The sequence below is a fragment of the Balaenoptera ricei genome, chromosome 5, assembly GCF_028023285.1.
Source record: "Balaenoptera ricei isolate mBalRic1 chromosome 5, mBalRic1.hap2, whole genome shotgun sequence".
NCBI classification, from domain to species: Eukaryota; Metazoa; Chordata; class Mammalia; order Artiodactyla; family Balaenopteridae; genus Balaenoptera; species Balaenoptera ricei.
The window spans coordinates 48,191,297-48,212,271 of record NC_082643.1 but is presented as its reverse complement, the minus strand read 5'-3'; the positions used below and the strand labels follow the sequence as shown (position 1 = coordinate 48,212,271).

Sequence of the window (20,975 nt, the reverse complement as noted above, 5' to 3'; positions counted from 1 at the left end):
TATATCTTCTTGTTGGATTAATCTCTTTATCATGTAACACCCTTCTTTGTCTCTTTTTACAGTCTTTGTTTTAAAGTCTGTTTTGTCTAATATAAGTATAGCTACTCCAGCTTTCTTTTGGTTTCCATTTACATGGAATATTTTTTTAATCTCTTCACTTTCAGTCTGGGTGTCCTTACATCTAAAGTGAGGCTTTTGTAGACAGCGTATAGATTAGTCTTTCAAAAAATTTATTCAGTCACTCTGTGTTTTTTGATTGGAGAATTTAATCCATTTATATTTAAAGTAATTACAGTTAGGTATGTGCTTATTGCCATTTTACTAATTTTTTTCTGCATGGTTTTGTTGTTTTCTTTCCTATGTTCTTCTCTGGCTTTCTTCTTTTGTGGTTTGATGGTTTTCTTTAATGGTATGCTTATATTTCTCTTTATCTTTTGTGTATTTACTACAGGTGTACCTTGTTTTATTGTGCTTTGTTTTATTGCACTTCCCTTTATTGCACTTCACAGATATTGCATTTTTTACAAATGAAAGGTTTGTGGCAACTCTGCATTGAGCAAGTCTATCAACACCATTTTTCCAACAGCATTTGCTCACTTTGTGTCTCTGTGTCACATCTTGGTAATTCTTGCAGTATTTTAAACTTTTTCATCATTATTATATTTTTCTTGGTGATTCGTGATCAGTGATCTTTGCTGTTATTACGAAGACTCTCTGAAGGTTCAGATGATAGCATATTTTTGCAATAAAGTATTTTTTAATTAAGGTATGCACATTTTTAAAGACATAATGCTATTGCACCATTAATAGACTACAGTTTAGTGTAAACATAACTTTTTATATAATGGGAAGCCAAAAAATTTGTGTGACTAGCTTTATTGCAATATGCTTTATTGCAGTGGTCTGGAACTGAACCTACAATATCTCTGAGGTATGCCTATATAGGTTTTTGCTTTGTGGTTACCGTGAGTCTTACATATAACAACTTGTATCTATAATAGTCTATTTTAAGTTGAAAACTACTTAATAAGTTTGATCCCATTGTAAAGCTCAACGTTATTACTCCCTCCCATTTACACTTTATATTATTGATATCACAATTTACCTCTTTTTATCTTGTGTATCTCTTAACTAATTATTGTAATCATAGTTATTTTTACTACTTTTGTCTTTGAACCTTCATACTATTTTATAAATGATTAATCCCCTGCCTTTACTTTGTATTTATCTTTCCAGTGAGATTTGTTCATTCATATGTGTTCTTGTTACTATTAGTACCCTTTCTTTTCAGCTTAAAGAAGTCCCTTTAACAAATTTCTTGTAAGACCTGTTTAGTTGTAATAAACACCTTTAGCTTTTGCTTGTCTGGAAAACTCTTTATCTCTCCTTCACTTCTGAGTGATAACTTTTCCAGGTAGAGTAGTCTTGGTTAGAAGTTTTTTTCTTTAAGCACTTTGAATATATCATGCCACTCCCTCTGGCCTGCAGAGTTTCTCCTGAAAAATCTGCTTATAGGCTTATGGGGGTTCCCTTGTATGTAACAAGTTGTTTTTATCTTGATGCTTTTAATGTTGTTTCCTTGTCTTTATCTTTTGACATTTTAATTATAATGTGTCTTGATGTGGGTCTCTTTGGGTTCCTCTTATTTGGAACTCTGGGCTTGCTGGAACTGGATGTCTCTTTCCTTCCTCAGGTTAAGGAAACTTTCAGCCATTATTTCTTTAAATAAGATTTCTGCTACTTTCTCTCTCTCTCCTCCTTCTGGGACCCTTATATTGTGAATGTTAGTCCGTTTGACGTTGTCCCATAAGCCCCTTAAGCTATCTCCACTCATTTTCATTCTTTTTTCTTTCTGCTGCTCTGATTGGTTGAGTTCCACTGCCTTGTCTTTGAGGTGACTGATTCTTCTACTTCATCCAGTCTGCTCTTGAACCCCTCTAGTGTATTTTTTAGTTCAGTTATTTATTCTTCAGCTCTGTGACTTCTAGTTGTTATTTTTTAATATTTTTTATCTCTTTGTTGAAGTTCTCACTGTTCATCTATTCTCAGTTTGGTGAGCATCTTTATGATCATTACTCTTTATTAGGTAAATTACTTATCTCTCATTCATTAGGGATTTTTTTTTTTTCTGAGGTTTTATCTTGTTCTTTCATTTGAAACATATTCCTCTGTTTCTTCATTTTGCTTGACTCTCTGTATTGGTTTCCATACAGTAGGTGAAACAACCACCTCTCACAGTTTTGAAGGAGTGACCCCGTGTAAGAGATGAATCTTGTCATTCAGCCCTGCCTCAGCTTTTGGTTGTCTCTTAAACATCTGTGCTTGCCCAAGCAGCCTATTACATTTTTAATACCTCTCAGTGGTTGTGGATGTGCCAAGACTTGTCATTGTCCCAAAGGGACCACTTACTTTCAGATAGTTTATCAAGAAAAATCATGTTTTAGAGTTTTTTTCAAAACTAGTAATTAATCAAGGATTATGTATTACATTTGATTATAATGTAGTCCTGCTCCCCTCATTTTTGTACTCCACATATGGAACACTGTACAAGAAAGCTAGCCAGAGTTAATCTCTCAGACTTTGTCTGTTTCTTTGTGTTATCATTTTCCATATTCTCCTAGCCCCTGTTTTCTGTAAACTGCAATATAAGCCATAAGTTTTATTAGGTTAAAAGTTTTTAACAAAGGTACTTCACAGGTGATGCTGTTTAATTACTTCATATTCCATCACATCAGGAAGCATATAATGTCGATATTAATGCCAAATTAGTGACCCCCAAATTTCTCCCATGAAAAGGAATGTTTTTCCTTTTGATACTTTGATACCATGTGACTATCCTATTTCTCATAAACCTTTCATCTAGGATTTTGTCATACAGTGATGATCCTTGCTGAATCAGTTTCTTAATGTCATATTTCTCAACTTTGAGAGTTTTCTCCCAGTTCCACTGACAGTCTCTATCATTTTGGGGAGTGAGTAGAGTCCTTCATGTTGGGCAAGAAAACGGGTTGAGAACCTCAGTTACAGGAAACATTTAATGGTATCTAATTTTATGTAACTTTTTCCAAGTTGGATTTTCAGTTCTTTGGAAAGAAAATACTGATTAGGAACTGAGGGACATTCAGAATGCAAATTATATCTGATGAAATTGATTTCTTGTAGTGACTGGGAAACTTTTTTGCTTGTAGTCAGGTTATGTCAAAGAAATTAGTGTATGTTAGGTTTAACAAGGCAAACCTTGTTAAAAAAAAATACCTTTTTTTTTTCTTTTCTCAGAGCAGTTTGGTTAATTCAAAAGTGACTTAACAGTTATGTTCTAAACACATTGATTATTTATTTTTCACTTACTATTGTGTGAGACCCTCATCAAATTGCTTAACAACTAGTGGAAGAGACAGATTGATAAACAGGATCAAATATGCTATATGGTATGGAACAGAAAGCTGTGAGAATTTTAAAGAGGTGCTGTGCATACAATTAGGAAGCCTAATTGTATGAACAAATATTTATTAAGGACCCAATTTGTAGTGACCTTTTGGACCACTACAAATCCATTTTGAATTATGGTTACATTAAATGTTTCTTAATTGTTGTTTGATGACATACTTCTCATCTTCCTAAGTAGAAGATAAAATACATCCTTAAGTACAACTACTAGATAAGTGGTTGCATTCCAACAACAATTTTTTGACAGCAACTGGATGTCTATCAATTCAGTTCAGTTCTGACAGTACCCAGAGTAGGTGCAGACCCCACAAGTGGGACCAGTCCTAGAAGATTGCCCCCGTTTCAGATGACAGGGAACCACCAGCACTTCTGATGGACTGGGCTGACTGCAAATTTGGGTGTTCCCATTGACACCCTCTTCAGGTTTGATAATTTGGTAGAACTACTCACAGAACTTAGGGAAGTGCTATAGTTATGACTACTATTTTATTATAAAGGATACAAATGAAAAACCCAGATGAACAGGTACATAGGATGAGGTCTAGAAGTGTCTCTAGTGCAGGAGCTTTTGTTCCCATGGAGTCAGGATGCACCACTCTCCCAGTATGTTAGTATGTTCACCAACCATGAAGCTCTCTGTACCTTGTTACTTGTAGTTTTTATTGAAGTAGCTTAACATAGGTATGGTTGATTAAATCATTGGTCATGTGATTGAACTCAATCTCTAATGACTCTTTTCTCCTCAGAGATTGGGAGGTGGGATAGGAAAAAGTCTGAAAAGTTTCAACTCTCTAATCATACACAGTAGTTGGTTTTTCTGGGACCAGCCTCCAACCTGAAGCTATCTAGAGACATCACCAGTAATCACCTCTTTAACATAACAAAGACCAATATCCGTCATTAATTATTTTATTTTCATGGGATTTTGAGAACATTTGGAATATTTTATAGTATTCTTGTAATCCAATATTTGGAAGTATAAATTTAGCTTTAATTTAGCAAACGTCCCTGGAACTGGGCTTGAACAATATGTTGCATTGGAAATAGAAATATATAAGTGGAATTTGTGGTTACTGCCATAAATTCTTTTGATTTATGTATAAAATGAGTTAAAAATTGAAGTATGTGATAATATAGTCAAAACTCTATATAGAGGTGCCTGAGGGAGTGAGGAGCATGAATTGGGTTGGTCCTGAAAGCCTTCTGTGAAGAATGCGTGTTGGAGAATTTGGTGGATATGGATTGGTGGCAAGCAGATAATGGTCCTCTCTTGGATTACTATAATGTCTCAACTAGTTACCTCCCACTAAATGCATTCTTCAAACAGAAACAATATTAGCTAACTAATACTTAATCAGAAAATTTTGGAAAATATAGTATTTGGAGAAATATAAACAAATTATTCCATTTCATTCTCAGAGCAGGCACTGCTGAAGACCAGTACAGTGTTTACCATGTTTAGGTGTAAATCATAGTTGATGAACACATCATCTCTCTATGTAGAAGACTTAACATTTTGCCAGATCTATGTCTGATATAGGATTGATGAAATTATCAAACTTTAATTTTTAGGAACAGGGGTTTTACGAACAAAACTTAGTTAACATTTTTCCCCTAATTTTCCTAATCCATAGGGATAAATTTACTTTGTTATATGTACGGTTGAGAATGGATATAAAGCAGGGGTCCCCAGTGCCCGGGCTGCAGACTGCTACCAGTCCGAGGCCTGTTAGGAACTGGGCTGCACAGCAGGAGGTGAGCGGCGGGTGCGGGAACGAAGCTTCCCATCTCTCCCCATCGCTCACAGTACCGCCTGAACCATCCTCCCCCGCCCCCGCAGTCCATGGAAAGGTTGTCTTCCACGAAACCAGTCCCTGGTGCCAAAAAGGTTGGGGACCGCTGATGGATGGAATCCATGGTTCCTTCAGGAATTTTTTTACTGTGGTTCAGTGTGTACTTAACTAGGTTGTGCATCAGAACCATCTGGGGGACTCCCACTGCTGCCCCAGTTAATAATCAGTTTATATTATTATATATTCATAAGAACATATACGGAAGTAGAATAATGAGTAAGGGGTGGTTTAGCAAAATGTATGTATTTGGCCTGACTTGAGACCTTCTGATTCAGACTTGTCAGAACCTGGAAACTATTCAAGATAAACACACACACACCAGCTCACCAGGCAATTCTGATGCATAGTTGTGCTTGGGAATCATCGCTTTAGGGGAATCTCTAAAATATCTCAAAACAAATGCTATATAAATGATTTATCTTGACCTGTACCCATACTACTTCTGTATCTAGATATATTCTAAGTTTTAGCATTGACTTTAATTTTTTAATCAAATAAAATTTGAGCAGCTTAAGTAGCACTTTATTAATGCTACTAATTCGTTAATGTTTGCATATGAAATTATGTTAAATGAGCATCTTTTAAAGAAATGCCCTGAATTGTTAGAGCTTTTACTTAAAGTACCTTTCCCAAACATCATCTTTTTCTCTCCTGGTAACTGCCTTGTGAGGTGTTTGATTTGATTTCCCCTACATTATATACATGGAAATCCAAATCTATAAGGTGGGAGTTGTACAGTTTCTTATACGTGCAGTTAGAGGATATGGAGACTCCGGAATGAATCCGTACTGATTCTGGACTGTCATCCTAGGAGCTCTTTTCCCCTGTTGTCTATCCCCAATAGTTTACTTTTCCTTTGAGCATTTTGCACTGAACTGGAGTGCTAGTGCCTTATCATTGCTGAGTTTGCTGTGTTAGAAGGGCTGACAAATTGATAAAAGTGACATTTTTAAAAAAATTTGATCTTGAAACTTCACTGAATTTATTCTAACAGTTTTGTGTGTGTGTGTGTGTGTGTGGGTGGGTGGGTGGGTGCGCGTGTGTATGTGGAGTCTTTAGGGTTTTCTTTTTTTTTTTTTTTGGAATTTTTGAATTTTATTTATTTTTTTATACAGCGGGTTCTTATTAGTCATCCATTTTATACACATCAGTGTATACAAGTCAATCCCAATCTCCCAGTTCATCACACCACCATCCCCACCCCCGCCGCTTCCCCCCTTGGTGTCCATACGTTTGTTCTCTACATCTGTGTCTCAATTTCTGCCCTGCAAACTGGTTCATCTGTACCATTTTTCTAGGTTCCACATATATGCGTTAATATACGATATTTGTTTTTCTCTTTCTGACTTACTTCACTCTGTGTGACAGTCTCTAGATCCATCCAAGTCTCTACAAATGACCCAGTTTCGTTCCTTTTTATGGTTGAGTAATAGTCCATTGTATATATGTACCACATCTTCTTTAGCCATTCGTCTGTCAATAGGCATTTAGGTTGCTTCCATGACCTGGCCATGGTAAATAGTGCTGCAGTGAATATTGGGGTGCATGTGTCTTTTTGAATTATAGTTTTCTCAGGGTATATGCCCAGTAGTGGGATTGCTGGGTCATATGGTAGTTCTATTTTTAGTGTTTTAAGGAACCTCCATACTGTTCTCCATAGTGGCTGTATCAATTTACATTCCCACCAACAGTGCAAGAGGGTTCCCTTTTCTCCACACCCTCTCCAGCATTTGTTGTTTGTAGATTTTCTGATGATGCCCATTCTAACTGGTGTGAGGTGTTACCTCATTGTAGTTTTGATTTGCATTTCTCTAATAATTAGTGATGTTGAGCAGCTTTTCATGTGCTTCTTGGCCATCTGTATGTCTTCTTTGGAGAAATGGCTATTTAGGTCTTCTGCCCATTTTTGGATTGGGTTGTTTGTTTTTATAATATTGAGCTGCATGAGCTGTTTATATATTTTGGAGATTAATCCTTTGTCCTTTGATTCGTTTGCAAATATTTTCTCCCATTCTGAGGGTTGTCTTTTTGTCTTGTTTATGGTTTCCTTTGCTGTGCAAAAGCTTTTAAGTTTCACTAGGTCCCATTTGTTTATTTTTGTTTTTACTTCCATTACTTTAGGAGGTGGATCAAAAAAGATCTTGCTGTGATTTATGTCAAAGAGTGTTCTTCCTATGTTTTCCTCTAAGAGTTTTATAGTGTCTGGTCTTACACTTAGGTCTTTAATCCATTTTGAGTTTAATTTTGTGTATGGTGTTAGGGAGTGTTCTAATTTCATTCTTTTACATGTAGCTGTCCAGTTTTCCCAGCATCACTTATTGAAGAGACTGTTTTTTCTCCATTGTATATCCTTGCCTCCTTTGTCATAGATTAGTGGACCATAGGTGCATGGGTTTATCTCTGGGCTTTCTATCTTGTTCCATTGATCTATATTTCTGTTTTTGTGCCAGTACCATATTGTCTTGATTACTGTAGCTTTGTAGTATAGTCTGAAGTCAGGGAGTCTGATTCCTCCAGCTCCGTTGTTTTCCCTAAAGACTGCTTTGCATACAAATTTTAAGATTTTTTGTTCTAGTTCTGTAAAAAATGCCATTGGTAATTTGATAAGGATTGCATTGAATTTGTAGATTGCTTTGGGTAGTATAGTCATTTTCACAATATTGATTCTTCCAATCCAAGAACATGGTATATCTCTCTGTTGGTATCATCTTTAATTTCTTTCATCGGTGTCTTATAGTTTTCTGCATACAGGTCTTTTTGTCTCCCTAGGTAGGTTTATTCCTAGGTATTTTTTTCTTTTTGTTGCAGTGGTAAATGGGAGTGTTTCCTTAATTTCTCTTTCAGATTTTTCATCATTAGTGTATAGGAATGCCAGAGATTTCTGTGCATTAATTTTGTATGCTGCAACTTTACCAAATTCATTGATTAGCTCTAGTAGTTTTCTGGTGGCATCTTTAGGATTCTCTATGTATAGTATTATGTCATCTGCAAACAGTGACAGTTTTGCTTTTTCTTTTCCAATTTGTATTCCTTTTATTTCTTTTTCTTCTCTGATTGCTGTGGCTAGGACTTCCAAAACTATGTTGAATAATAGTGGCAAGAGTGGACATCCTTGTCTTGTTCCTGATCTTAGAGGAAATGCTTTCAGTTTTTCACCATTGAGAATGATGTTTGCTGTGGGCTTGTCGTATATGGCCTTCATTATGTTGAGGTAGGTTCCCTCTATGCCCACTTTCTGGAGAGTTTTTATCATAAATGGGTGTTGAATTTTGTCAAAGCTTTTTCTGCAGCTATTGAGATGATCATATGGTTCTTATTCTTCAATTTGTTAATATGGTGTATCACATTGATTGATTTGCATATATTGAAAAATCCGTGTCATCCCTGGGATAAATCCCACTAGATCATGGTGTATGATCCTTTTAATGTGTTGTTGGATTCTGTTTGCTAGTATTTTGTTGAGTATTTTTGCATCTATATTCATCAGTGATATTGGTCTGTAATTTTTTTTTTTTGTAGGAAATTTGCCTGGTTTTGGTATCAGGGTGATGGTGGCCTCATAGAATGAGTTTGGGAGTGTTCTTTCCTATGCAATTTTTTGGAAGAGTTTGAGAAGGATGGGTGTTAGCTCTTCTCTAGTTTGATAGAATTCTCACCTGTGAAGCCATCTAATCCTGGGCTTTTGTTTGTTGGAAGATTTTTAATCACAGTTTCAATTTCATTACTTGTGATTGGTCTGTTCATATTTTCTATTTCTTCTTGGTTCAGTCTTGGAAGGTTATACCTTTCTAAGAATTTGTCCATTTCTTCCAGGTTGTCCATTTTATTGGCATAGAGTTGCTTGTCGTAGTCTCTTAGGATGCTTTGTATTTTTGCAGTGTCTGTTGTAACTTCTCCAGTTTTTATTTCTAATTTTATTGATTTGAGTCCTCTCCCTCTTTTACTTGATGAGTCTGGCTAATGGTTTATCAATTTTGTTTACCTTCTCAAAGAACCAGCTTTTAGTTTTATTGATCTTTGCTGTTGTTTTCTTTGTTTCTATTTCACTTATTTCTGCTCTGATCTTTATGATTTCTTTCCTTCTGCTAACTTTGTGTTTTGTTTGTTCTTCTTTCTCTAGTTTCTTTAGGTGTAATGTTACATTGTTTATTTGAGATTTTTCTTGTTTCTTGAGGTAAGCTTTTATAGCTATAAACTTCCCTCTTAGAACTACTTTTGCTGCATCCCATAGGTTTTGGATCATCGTGTTTTCATTGTCATTTGTCTCTAGGTATTTTTTGGTTTCCTCTTTGATTTCTTCAGTGATCTCTTGGTTATTTAGTAACATATTGTTTAGCCTTCATGTGTTTGTGTTTTTTACGTTCTTTTCCCTGTCATTGATTTCTAATCTCATAGCATTGTGATCAGAAAAGATGCTTGATATGATTTCAATTTTCTTAAATTTTCTGAGGCTTGATTTGTGACCCAAGACGTGATCTATCCTAGAGAACATTCCGTGCGCACTTGAGAAGAAAGTGTAATCTGCTGTTTTTTGATGGAATGTCTTATAAATATTAATTAAATTTGTCTGGTCTATTGGGTCATTTAAAGCTTGTGTTTCCTTATTAATTTTCTGTTTGGATGATCTGTCCATTGGTGTAAGTGAGGTGTTAAAGGCCCCCACTATTATTGTGTTACTGTCGATTTCCTCTTTTATGGGTGTTAGCAGTTGCCTTGTGTATTGAGGTGCTCCTATGTTGGGTGCATAAATATTTACAATTGTTATATCTTCTTCTTGGATTGATCCGTTGATCATTATGTAGTGTCCTTCTTTATTTCTTATAATAGTCTTTATTTTAAAGTCTATTTTGTCTGATGTGAGAATTGCTACTCCAGCTATCTTTTGATTTCCATTTGCATGGAATGTCTTTTTCCATCCCCTCACTTTCAGTCTGTATGTGTCCCTAGGTCTGAAGTGGGTCTCTTGTAGACAGCATATATATGGGTCTTGTTTTTGTATCCATTCAGCAAGCCTGTGCCTTTTGGTTGGAGCATTTAATCCATTCACGTTTAAGGTAATTATTGATATGTATGTTCTTATTACCGTTTTATTAATTGCTTTGGGTTTGTTTTTGTAGGTCCTTTTCTTCTCTTGTGTTTCACACTTAGAGAAGTTCCTTTAGCATTTGTTGTAGAGCTCATTTGGTGGTGCTGAATTCTCTTAGCTTTTGCTTGTCTGTAAAGCTTTTGATTTCTCCATCGAATCTGAATGAGATCCTTGCTGGGTAGAGTAATCTTGGTTGTAGGTTCTTCCCTTTCATCACTTGAAGTATATCATGCCACTCCCTTCTGGCTTGTAGAGTTTCTGCTGAGAAATCAGCTGTTAACCTTATGGGAGTTCCCTTGAGAAATCAGCTGTTAACCTTATGGGAGTTCCCTTGTGTGTTATTTGTCATTTTTCCCTTGCTGCTTTCAATAATTTTTCTTTGTCTTTAATTTTTGCCAATTTGTTTACTGTGTGTCTCAGTGTGTTTCTCCTTGGGTTTATCCTGTATGGGACTCTCTGTGCTTCCTGGACTTGGGTAGCTATTTCCTTTCCCATGTTAGGGAAGTTTTCAACTATAATCTCTTCAAATATTTTCTCAGGTCCTTTCTCTCTCTCTTCTGCTTCTGGGGTCCCTGTAATGTGAATGTTGTTGCGTTTAATGTTGTCCCAGAGGTCTCTTAGGCTGTCTTCATTTTTTTTCATTCTTTTTTCTTTATTCTGTTCCACTGCAGTGAATTCCACATTCTGTCTTCCAGGTCACTTATCCGTTCTACTGCCTCAGTTATTCTGCTATTGATTCCTTCTAGTGTATTTTTCATTTCAATTATTGTATTGTTCATCTCTGTTTGTTTGTTCTTTAATTCTTCTAGATCTTTGTGAAACATTTCTTGCATCTTTTCGACCTTTGCCTCCATTGTTTTTCTGAGGTCCTGGATCATCTTCACTATCATTATTCTGAATTCTTTTTCTGGAAGGTTGCCTATGTCCACTTCATTTAGTTGTTTTTCTGGGGTTTTATCTTGTTCCTTCATGTGGTACATAGCCCTCTGCCTTTTCATCTTGTCTGTCTCTTTGTGATGGTGGTTTTTGTTCCACAAGCTGCAGGATTGTAGTTCTTCTTGTTTCTGCTGTCTTCTTGCTTCTGTATTTCTTCTTGCTTCTGTTCTTCTTGCTTCTGCTGTCTTCCCTCTGGTGAATGAGGCTATTGGTAATTTTTTTTTATTTTAAAATTATAATTAAGCTACAAAATATCCTATGCCAAAATAAGTTTTAAAAACTTAAGGTGGAAATCTTTGTTTATATGTGACAGAAGTAATTGTCCTTTAGAATACCTGGCTATGTGTTTCAGATATGATGCTTTCTCGGGTACAGTTAACAGACTGTGGCATAAATAATGAGGACATTTATAATCTTACATGAGAGGTCTGGAAGGCTTGTGTAATTCAGTAGCCGAAGTAATTCAGTGTTCTGGGTCATTTTCTCTCTGATTCTTTTTTCCATCATGACCACATATGGTTGCCATAGGTCTAAAGATTATATTCTTATAGAACAAAATCCAAAAGCTGGAAGGAAGAGCAGAGCCTCGTCATAGAAATCCTTTTTTTGTTTTGTTTTGTTTCTTCTGGTTGGAAAATCTTTCCTGCAACCCTCAGCATACTTTCCCTTATAGTCCCATATAGCCAAAATTGGTTACATATTCAATCCTAAATCAGTTGCTGACAAGAGGAAACGAGATTCCCATTATTGCCTTAGAACAGTGTTGGTTCAACCTCTGGAACTTTAAAAGGGACCCACCCATCTGATGCTGTTGATGTCTCATATTAAATCACATCAGTGTTTTGTCATCACTGAGACGGAGAGGCTGATGGGTAGGCAATCACTAGTATTTGCCAAACTATAGTGATATAGTTAAGTTGTAACATTTTCCACATCCTATATAAGAAATATTCCCACTCAAATGATATTTGTATATTTTAACTTGAGAAGCATGTTATCCTGTATGTGCTACTTCATGATTGGCATAGGAAGCCAATGTTTTGGCTGTTAATTTAGTACAATGTGTTAGTTGTTCACTGTTCTTATTTTTGTCTTGTGTACAATCAGTTTATTTCCCTGTGAGATTAAGCTCCTCAGTGCCGTTATATGATTTTGGCAGGAGCTTCAAACTCTTCTTATTTAATCGATTCTTGTTCTTCTAGGTGGATTCTCCACAGTTTTCCTGGTGCGGACTCATGGTGGACTCCGCTATGCATTGAAGCGAATGTATGTCAATAACGCGACAGACCTCAACATTTGTAAAAGGGAAATTACAATTATGGTAAGTGAAAGAGTAATTCCATTTGAAAAATTTGGTGTATTTTCTTTCAGTTTTTCACATAACATTAACCAGCCTTTAGGCAAGCTGCTTATTGGCTTGGGCACATCTAGATAACCTTTGAAGTGTACTCTTTATAGCCATACTTAGGGCTAAATACAAAGAACTCCTACCTTTCCTCCCTTCCCTATTGTAGTTCAACAGGCAAGCTTCTCTGCTTTCTTTTTTCCTTTTTAAAATAAATTTAAATTATGGAATATTTTGAGAAGAGAAGAATTTAGAAAATTAGTGAACACCTGTTTACCCCCTACCCTACTTAAGAATTAAAGGCTTACAGATACAGTTGAAGCCTTCTGTGTATTCGTCTCTAACATTATCCTTATATTGTTATCCTCATCCAAAAGGAAACCCCTATCCTGAATTTGGTGCTTACCATTCCCTTGGGTATTTAATACATTCACTATATGTGTTACTATTCACAGACAACAGTTAGTTTTGCTTTTCATTTTTAAAATCATGCTGTAAAGTTGATTTGTGTGTGTGTGTGAACTCTGTAGTATTGGTAAGGTATGTTTCAGCAAGGAAAAAATTCTTCTTTAATATTAGGAAAAGTGAAAAATATTTTAATACATCATTAAAGAAAATTTCAGTTACTCAGTTAACTAGATTAAACATTTCGAGAAAATTACAGAATAAAACTTTCCTTTTTTTCTAGAGTTGCTAATTGTCAGTGCTCTGGATGGTTTCTTATTCTTGTTCTCCCCTCTTTCTCCTTCTCCTCCTCTCTTCCTCTTTTCTTTTATTATTTTCCTCTTCCTCCTCCTCATCCACTGTTTATCAAGTGCTAATATATATATTTAACATTTTTGTTTTATTGAGGTGAAATTCACATACTACACATTTTATAATTCACATTTTAAAATGAACAATTCAGTGGTTTTTAGTACATTCACAGTATTGTGCACAGACTGCCTCTACCTTGTTTTAAAACCTTTTCATCACTCCAAAAGGAAACCCCTGCCCATGAAGCAGTTGCTCCTCATTCCACTCTTGTTCCAGGCCCTGGCAACCACCCGTCTATGTTATGTCTTGATGGATTTACCTATTCTGGATATTTCATATACATGGAATCAAGCAGTATATGACCTTTTGTGTCTGGCTTCTTTCACTTACCATATTTTTAAGGTTCATCCACATTGTAGCACTTATCAGCACTTCATTCCTTTTTTTGAGTGAATAATATTCTATCATATATACTATATATGTATCAAAATTTGTTTATGTGTTCATCTATTGATGGACTTTTTAAAAAAAACATGGATAGACATTTGGGCTATTTCTACCTTTTGGCTATTGTGAGTAGTGTTGCTATGAATATGTGTACATATGTATTGTTTATTTTCAGTTCTTTTGGGTATGTATCTAAGAGTGGAATTGCTGGGTCATATGGTAATTCCACATTTAACTTTTTAAGGAACCATTAATTCCACAGCAGTTGAACCATTTTCTGTTCACACCAGCAGTGTTAGTTAGGAGGGTTCTAGTTTTTCCACTTCCTTGTAAACACTTGTTACTGTCAAGCCTCCCCAACTGCTAAGAGGGAGATTTTCTTATTTTGTATCAATATCTTTATCAACACACATATTTTGATCCTTTTTGTTTGAAGATAGGCACGTTTGTACAGTATGACATATCAGAATTCTGCCTTTATTGTCCCTATCCCTTAGCTAGACTAGAGTTGATTAGGCTTTGAGACTTGCTTTTTTTCAGGTAAGGCTATTAGTCAAAAGGGTGAAAAGATTTACTCTGAGATAATAGGGAATCTTAGACTAAGTTTTCTAACTTGAGCCCAGATATGGTATTGTACTGTAATTCTTCCTTTCAATAGAATTTGTATAATTTTCAGATATATAAAATATAGTCATCATCAACCTCAGCAAAACTCAGATCCTATGCTTTTAAATAAGATATTTTGGGGAGGTGAGCAGTTGTCTTCCAACTGTTTTTTGATGACTAATCCTTCACTATTTATGTTTATTTATGAATTATTCACATGTTCAGCTGCCGTTAGCTAATATCTCAAATTATATTACACACTTAAAACTAGGTTTATTTTAATGATAGTGGATGTAAATTATTTTAAACAGTATTCTTGATAAGAGTTTTTAATTTACAGACAGACCTTATTTAGATCATTATGATTTTTAACCTTATAAATGTTGATGATTGTCTTGTACTAGGAGCAAAAGTGTCAGATTTGCCATGTTCTTCTTATTTTCTTGTACTTGTAATATTAGTGTTATCTTTATGGTTTCTTTACAAAAATCCTTTTTAGCTATTTGTTTATTTTTTTAGGTTATTTAGTTAAAAGTACATACATTCATAAATTCACTTGACTAGGTGGACATAAATTGCAATATGTTGCAGACAAAACAAACAAACGAGAGTGTAATTGTTAGTTCATAAATGTTAGAGCTTAATTTCTTTATCTTTTTAAGATAAAAATAAGTAAAAGTTCTGATATTTTATTCTTGAGTCCCAAAGGACTATCTTGTACACTCACTTTTGGAAACTGTTACTTTTTTTTTTTTAATTTATTTATTTTTGGCTGCGTTGGATCTTTGTTACTGTGTGCGGGCTTTTCTCTAGTTGCTGAGAGCGGGGGCTACTCTTCGTTGCAGTGCGCAGGCTTCTCATTGCAGCTGCTTCTCTTGTTGCGGAGCACGGGCTCTAGGCACATGGGCTTCAGTAGTTATGGCACTTGGGCTCAGTAGTTGTGGCTCATGGGCTCTAGAGATCAGGCTCAGTAGTTGTGGTGCACAGGCTTAGTTGCTCTGTGGCGTGTGGGATCTTCTTGGATCAGGGCTCAAACCCATGTCCCCTGCATTGGCAGGCAGATTCTTAACAACTGTGCCACCAGGGAAGCCCTGGAAACTGTTACTTTTGAATGAGCCATCTCTTTCTTCCCCAGTGAATTTAAAATAAGTATTCATTAACTATTTGCTTGTTAGGAAATGACAGTCACATATAAATAAACTTTCCATTGAAACTGTAGAAACCTTTTTGAAATGTGTCAGATTCCATACTTACACCTCAATCTTACTTTTTGAAATTCTTTAAATATATCAATTTAGACTTGAAATCATTGTTAATGATAGACCTTTAAAATATATGTTTGCCAGTTTTTAAAATTTTGTTTATTTTTTACAGAAAGAGCTGTCTGGTCACAAAAATATCGTGGGTTATTTGGACTGTACTGTTAATTCAATTAGTGATAATGTATGGGAAGTGCTTATCTTAATGGAATATTGTCGAGGTAAGTATTTTTCTGCAGTTGTTTTATGCTAAAAAAATTTGCCCATAAAAATGGGTTAGCAGGTGTCTTGGTTTCTTCCAGGGCAGCTGTCATCTAATTCTGAGCATTCATTGCAATCTCAGCTTTAATTATTTGTCTAAATAAGGAGTGCTGTTAAAAAGTATTTAAAACCTACTCATAGTTGATGCAGTGATGATGTGAGCATATTTTAGTGGACAATTAGAAAAATGCTGTTGGGTTTTAAACAGAAAATCTAAAACATAAAGAACAGTCACCTTTCCTGTTCCCTATACATTTCTTCTATAATCCAACCAAGAAGAGCATACTGTGTCCATATTAGTGTTGGAAGATTTTTTTCCAGCACGCTACCATGTTATCTTTGAACGTATTAGATGTAATAAATTTCAAGGATGCATTTTGATCTATAATTTTTATAAACTTACATTATGTGGTCTTTTGAAAACATCAGAAGATAGAAAACCACATTTTATTTGGATATAATGTGGTGTTTTCAAAGAAATATTTGCTTGTATAGTATGCCTTAAGAATTATAATAATAATTTTTAAAGTCCCTGAAATTTTTTTTTTTTTTTTTTTACTTTAATGGGTGTAATGGGGGCAATTAATCCATTTCCTGCAAACTTGCTTTCCTCCCTCCCCCATCAGACTGTATCTGACAGTTTGGATTCTAGGGAGCCCTGGTTTATATATAAGTTCTCTTAAGACAGTTATGATTGTTAATTATGGTACCAGGAACTCTTGTCACTTCCTGAAGGTTGGAGGAGAAGGAGGTTGGTGATGATAATGGAGAAAATGTGGTCTCATTTACTCCAGTCTTGTAAGAAGGGGGAAGGACAGAGGAAAATGAAATGAATCAATATTATAATATCTATTGTGATATGTTTGTAACTTATTTCCATATATAATGTAAAAAATTAGATATTTTCTTGATTGTTTTTCCTTATTTATATATCATCTTCTCTACTGTAAAGCATTGTGATCTCTTTAAGGAGACGATACTGATTTTCTTTATCCTACTTTCCTGAATTCTAGCATTTAAGGTGCCAATTCTTAGCTGGATGAGAGTTGACTAATAGCTACTTGTAGCTTGGCTACTTGTAACTTTTTAAAAATAATTGAATTGAGCATAATTATAATCCTGGATGAGTTTAATTGTCATCCAGAAGACATTTTAAAAGGGGAGCTACATGAGCTTCAGTTTTTAGGCAAGTGAGTATTTGGGAGCCAATGGTGCAGTCTACTGCAGATAAAATTAAGTATCTTGTTAAAAAAAGTCATATCAAAATTTAAATGGGATGGTATAGCATTTTAAATTCAGTGGTAATAAGTGTAATCTCAGAGAGATGAAGATTGTTGAGGCTAGAAAAATGTTGACTTTTTAAATTTTAATGATGAAATTGGACAGAGTATAAAAGTTCTTGTTTAGATGATAACTGTTTGAAAAATATGTAAAGATTTGGGAGTTACATGCACCTTATTTTAAAAGACCTTCAGTATACATTGTTTGCTTTCTGAATCTGATTTTTAAATTTTTCATTAGAATAATTTTACTTTAATTTTCAGAAGACTTTGATTTTGAATAATGAAATTTTGTTTGTTTCTACATTTGAAATGCAGATCAAATAGAGCTTTTTAGCTTTTTTTGGGGACTGGATTTTGTGATTCAAGCCTTCTAGCCCAAAGATCTCTGAAGGGAAGAAAGAAGATTGACTTTTGTTTAAAGTTTATTCTACTCATTACAACATTGAAAGTGTGGAAAAGATAGAAAGAGTTCAAGGTTATGATTTCTTTAGCTGTGAAAAGATGTTTCAAGAATGTGAATGAACACCAATAAAACACTTTTCTTACTGTTTAATTTTTGGATAAAATGAGTCAGGGTGTCTGACAAACAAGAGGATGGAGGAAATTGCTGCCTAGTCAAGTGCCTCAATCTTATATGAGACACTTTGAACAAATTACAACCAAATGGACCTGAGTTTTCTGAAAGTTGAGGATTGATAGGTAAAATAAATGTTTTTTTCCCCCGCTGCTTTAAAGTTCTAAGAAAAAACACCTATTTCAGAAAATATATGAGTATGCTGTTTAGGCAGTAATAATAGAAGGAACAGGTGTGTATGCACCTTCTTACAGATTACACAGTAGCAGACATTCATTTATTCACACTTGTTACAGGAAAGTTTCAAGTTAACATAAGCTTGCCTTTTCAAATTTCCAAACTTGATTTCTGTTAGAATGCTGTGAATGAGTCATGTATTTACTTGCATTCTTAAAATATAATGATAGTAAACTTTCTCTTAGTAATTAAGAATTGTCATTATTAGATTATCAATTATTATAATACATTGTAATATTTAATAATCCTCTCGGGGCTCATTGTTGTGGCTATTTGATTTTAGTAAGTTACTCTGCCCACTATCTCTTAACCTGGTTTAGAGCATTAGCCCCTTAACCCATCTCTCTTTTTCCACTCTTGTGATTCCTCCATCCCTCTATCAAGGAGATCTTTTAAAAGGTCAGATCAGGAAGTTTCCTTGGTTCTCAAGATAAAAATCTCAAGATAAAATCTTGATTTGTTTGTCTTGTCAGTATCATCTGACTTTACTCTCTTCTCTGCTTTCTAGACCATACCCACAGTGGTTCTCTTGAAGTTATTCAAAATCATTAAGCTCTTTCCCAAACTAGAGGCCTTTATATATGTCACTTGCTATCACTAGTGTGTTCTCCCAGATCTCTGCCAGGTTAATTCCTGATTAACCTTCAGTCTCAACATAAATAATCACTTCCTTAGGCCTTCTCTGGCATTTTCTTCTCCCCATCCTCCTTCACTAATTTAAATTTGGGTTTCTCTCATTTTATCCTTATTGTACGTAATTATGATAAATACTTGTGTGATTGTTTAGTGTTTATCTCTGCCTTTAGACTATAAATTATAACCATAAAGAATAACCATTTCTTCAAATCTGTGATGCCATCAATTACAAGGTACACTCTGAATTTGAAGATGTTAAAATATGGCCAATAGCATTAGCAGAACGTCACTTATTTTAAGATGTTCTCATTTCAGAGATGTAAAATATGAAAAAAAAAATGTATGTCATTGAATCAACACAATATGGTATAATAAGCATCCTTACATGAAAATTATAAAAAAAGCCAATTCCCCATTACCTGAGACCATAGACATTTCTTACTCTCTTTGTTTGTGGTAGTCTTCATTTATTAAAAATATGTCTTCTCAAAATTACTTTTTTGGTTAGCTGGGCAGGTAGTGAATCAGATGAATAAGAAGCTGCAGACAGGTTTTACAGAACCAGAAGTGTTACAGATATTCTGTGATACCTGTGAAGCTGTTGCAAGGTTGCATCAGTGTAAGACTCCAATAATTCACCGGGATCTGAAGGTATGAACTTTAGTCTACTTATGGATTAATGCCTTTTAAACTTTGGAGTTAAAAATGTTCTTGGACTGTCTTCATATAAACCAGTTTTTATTACTAGCACTGAGATTGGTCTCTCTGTCCCCAGCTACATGTCCTGAGGCTATATAAAGACTGACTATAGAATTGACATTGTGCTTTTCATGACCCTGAGGGTTGCTAGCACGGCTGTAGAGGTGGATTTTGTGCTCCCTACTTTGCTTCTGTTTTACAGAGCAGGCTTCTTTAAAAGGTTTCATATGAACAAAAATATGAACATCACTGACACAGGTTGGATATCCCTCCACACTATTCTTCCCAGTTCAGCACTCTCCTATTTCTTATAATTCATTTTAAGCATCAGGGTGTTTTCCAGAGATATTGGAGGTGACCATACATGGGTCTCTTTACTCATTTATTTATAATTTACTGTAGTTTTAGATAATTTACTATAATTTGGTGATGATTGTCACTCTAAGGTCACTTTGTCTTACATTTTCGTGGAATCTGACCTCTTGTATATGGTACCCACTTGTTAAATTGGAAAAAGTGCCCAAAGGGGATTGGACATTCCTGGTATCATATTGCTTGAGCTATCATTACACATATTGTTTAGAAGCATAGGTGTCCTCTTTGATACCTGCAAACACTAAGATTACAAAAATTCCTCTTCCTGAAATGCTTTATGCCCAGATATCCCATGGCTAATCTTTCCCCCACTTCAAATCTGCTCAGATTCACTTTCTCAGTGAGTCCTGTCCTTACACCACCTTATTTATAATTACAACCTAACCTTTCCATACTCTACTTGTTCTACCTTTTATTATCACTTGTCACTTTCTCTGATACTATAAAATTTGCTTATGTATTATGTCTGTTGGTTATTTTCTGTCCTCTCCCACTACGCTGTAAGCTTCCTGTGGGCAGGGATTTTTCTCTTGTGTACTGATGTATCCAAGCATTTAGAACAGTGCCTGGCACATAGCAGGGTCTCAATAAATATTTAATGAATCAATGAATCCTAATTCTGACTTATTATACAAAATTTATGAAAAGTGATAATAAAATGCTCTTAAGATACAAGAGAATAGAAGATGTCACTTAGAATATAGGTTGTTAACCATGAAAGCATCATCTAGGGACACCTGTACTGAAAGGATACAAGTCAAGGCAAGATTGAAATACTTGACTGCAGACCTCTGTCCCTTAATTTCGATAACCAGTATAGTTCATTTCAGTTCTCTTGAATATGCAACTTTTACATTTTCCCCAATAATTGGGTCTGATTTTTTTGCACTGTTGTAGCTCATTAACTTTTTAAATGTAAAGTTGATGTTTTCAGCTGAGTCTTCTTGATTTTAAAACAAAAAAGACATTGAACTGCATAATTTTATATAGACCATATTTCATATACTTAGTTCTTTTTACATGTGTAAATTTATGCAATCCTGTGTTTGTTTTAAGTAAGTTTCTTTTTTTTAAGTTGATTTCTTGTATAAATCTTTATTTTGTACAAATATTGAATATTTTTAAAAGTAGAGTAAAATGAAATATAGAAGAAAAATTGTAAAGAAACTGTAATG

At 34.9% G+C, this 20,975-nt stretch overlaps 1 protein-coding gene across 3 annotated transcripts in view; it reads left to right on the top strand.

The window, feature by feature from the left end:
• BMP2K (BMP2 inducible kinase) overlaps window positions 1-20,975 on the top strand; it is a 122,461-nt gene that overhangs the window by 44,174 nt on the left and 57,312 nt on the right. For all 3 annotated transcript variants that reach the window (XM_059922785.1, XM_059922784.1, XM_059922787.1), the window contains exons 2-4: window positions 12,525-12,643; window positions 15,851-15,956; window positions 19,235-19,377. In XM_059922785.1, coding sequence (XP_059778768.1) covers window positions 12,525-12,643; window positions 15,851-15,956; window positions 19,235-19,377 — 368 coding nt within the window. The remainder of the gene's footprint in view (window positions 1-12,524; window positions 12,644-15,850; window positions 15,957-19,234; window positions 19,378-20,975) is intronic.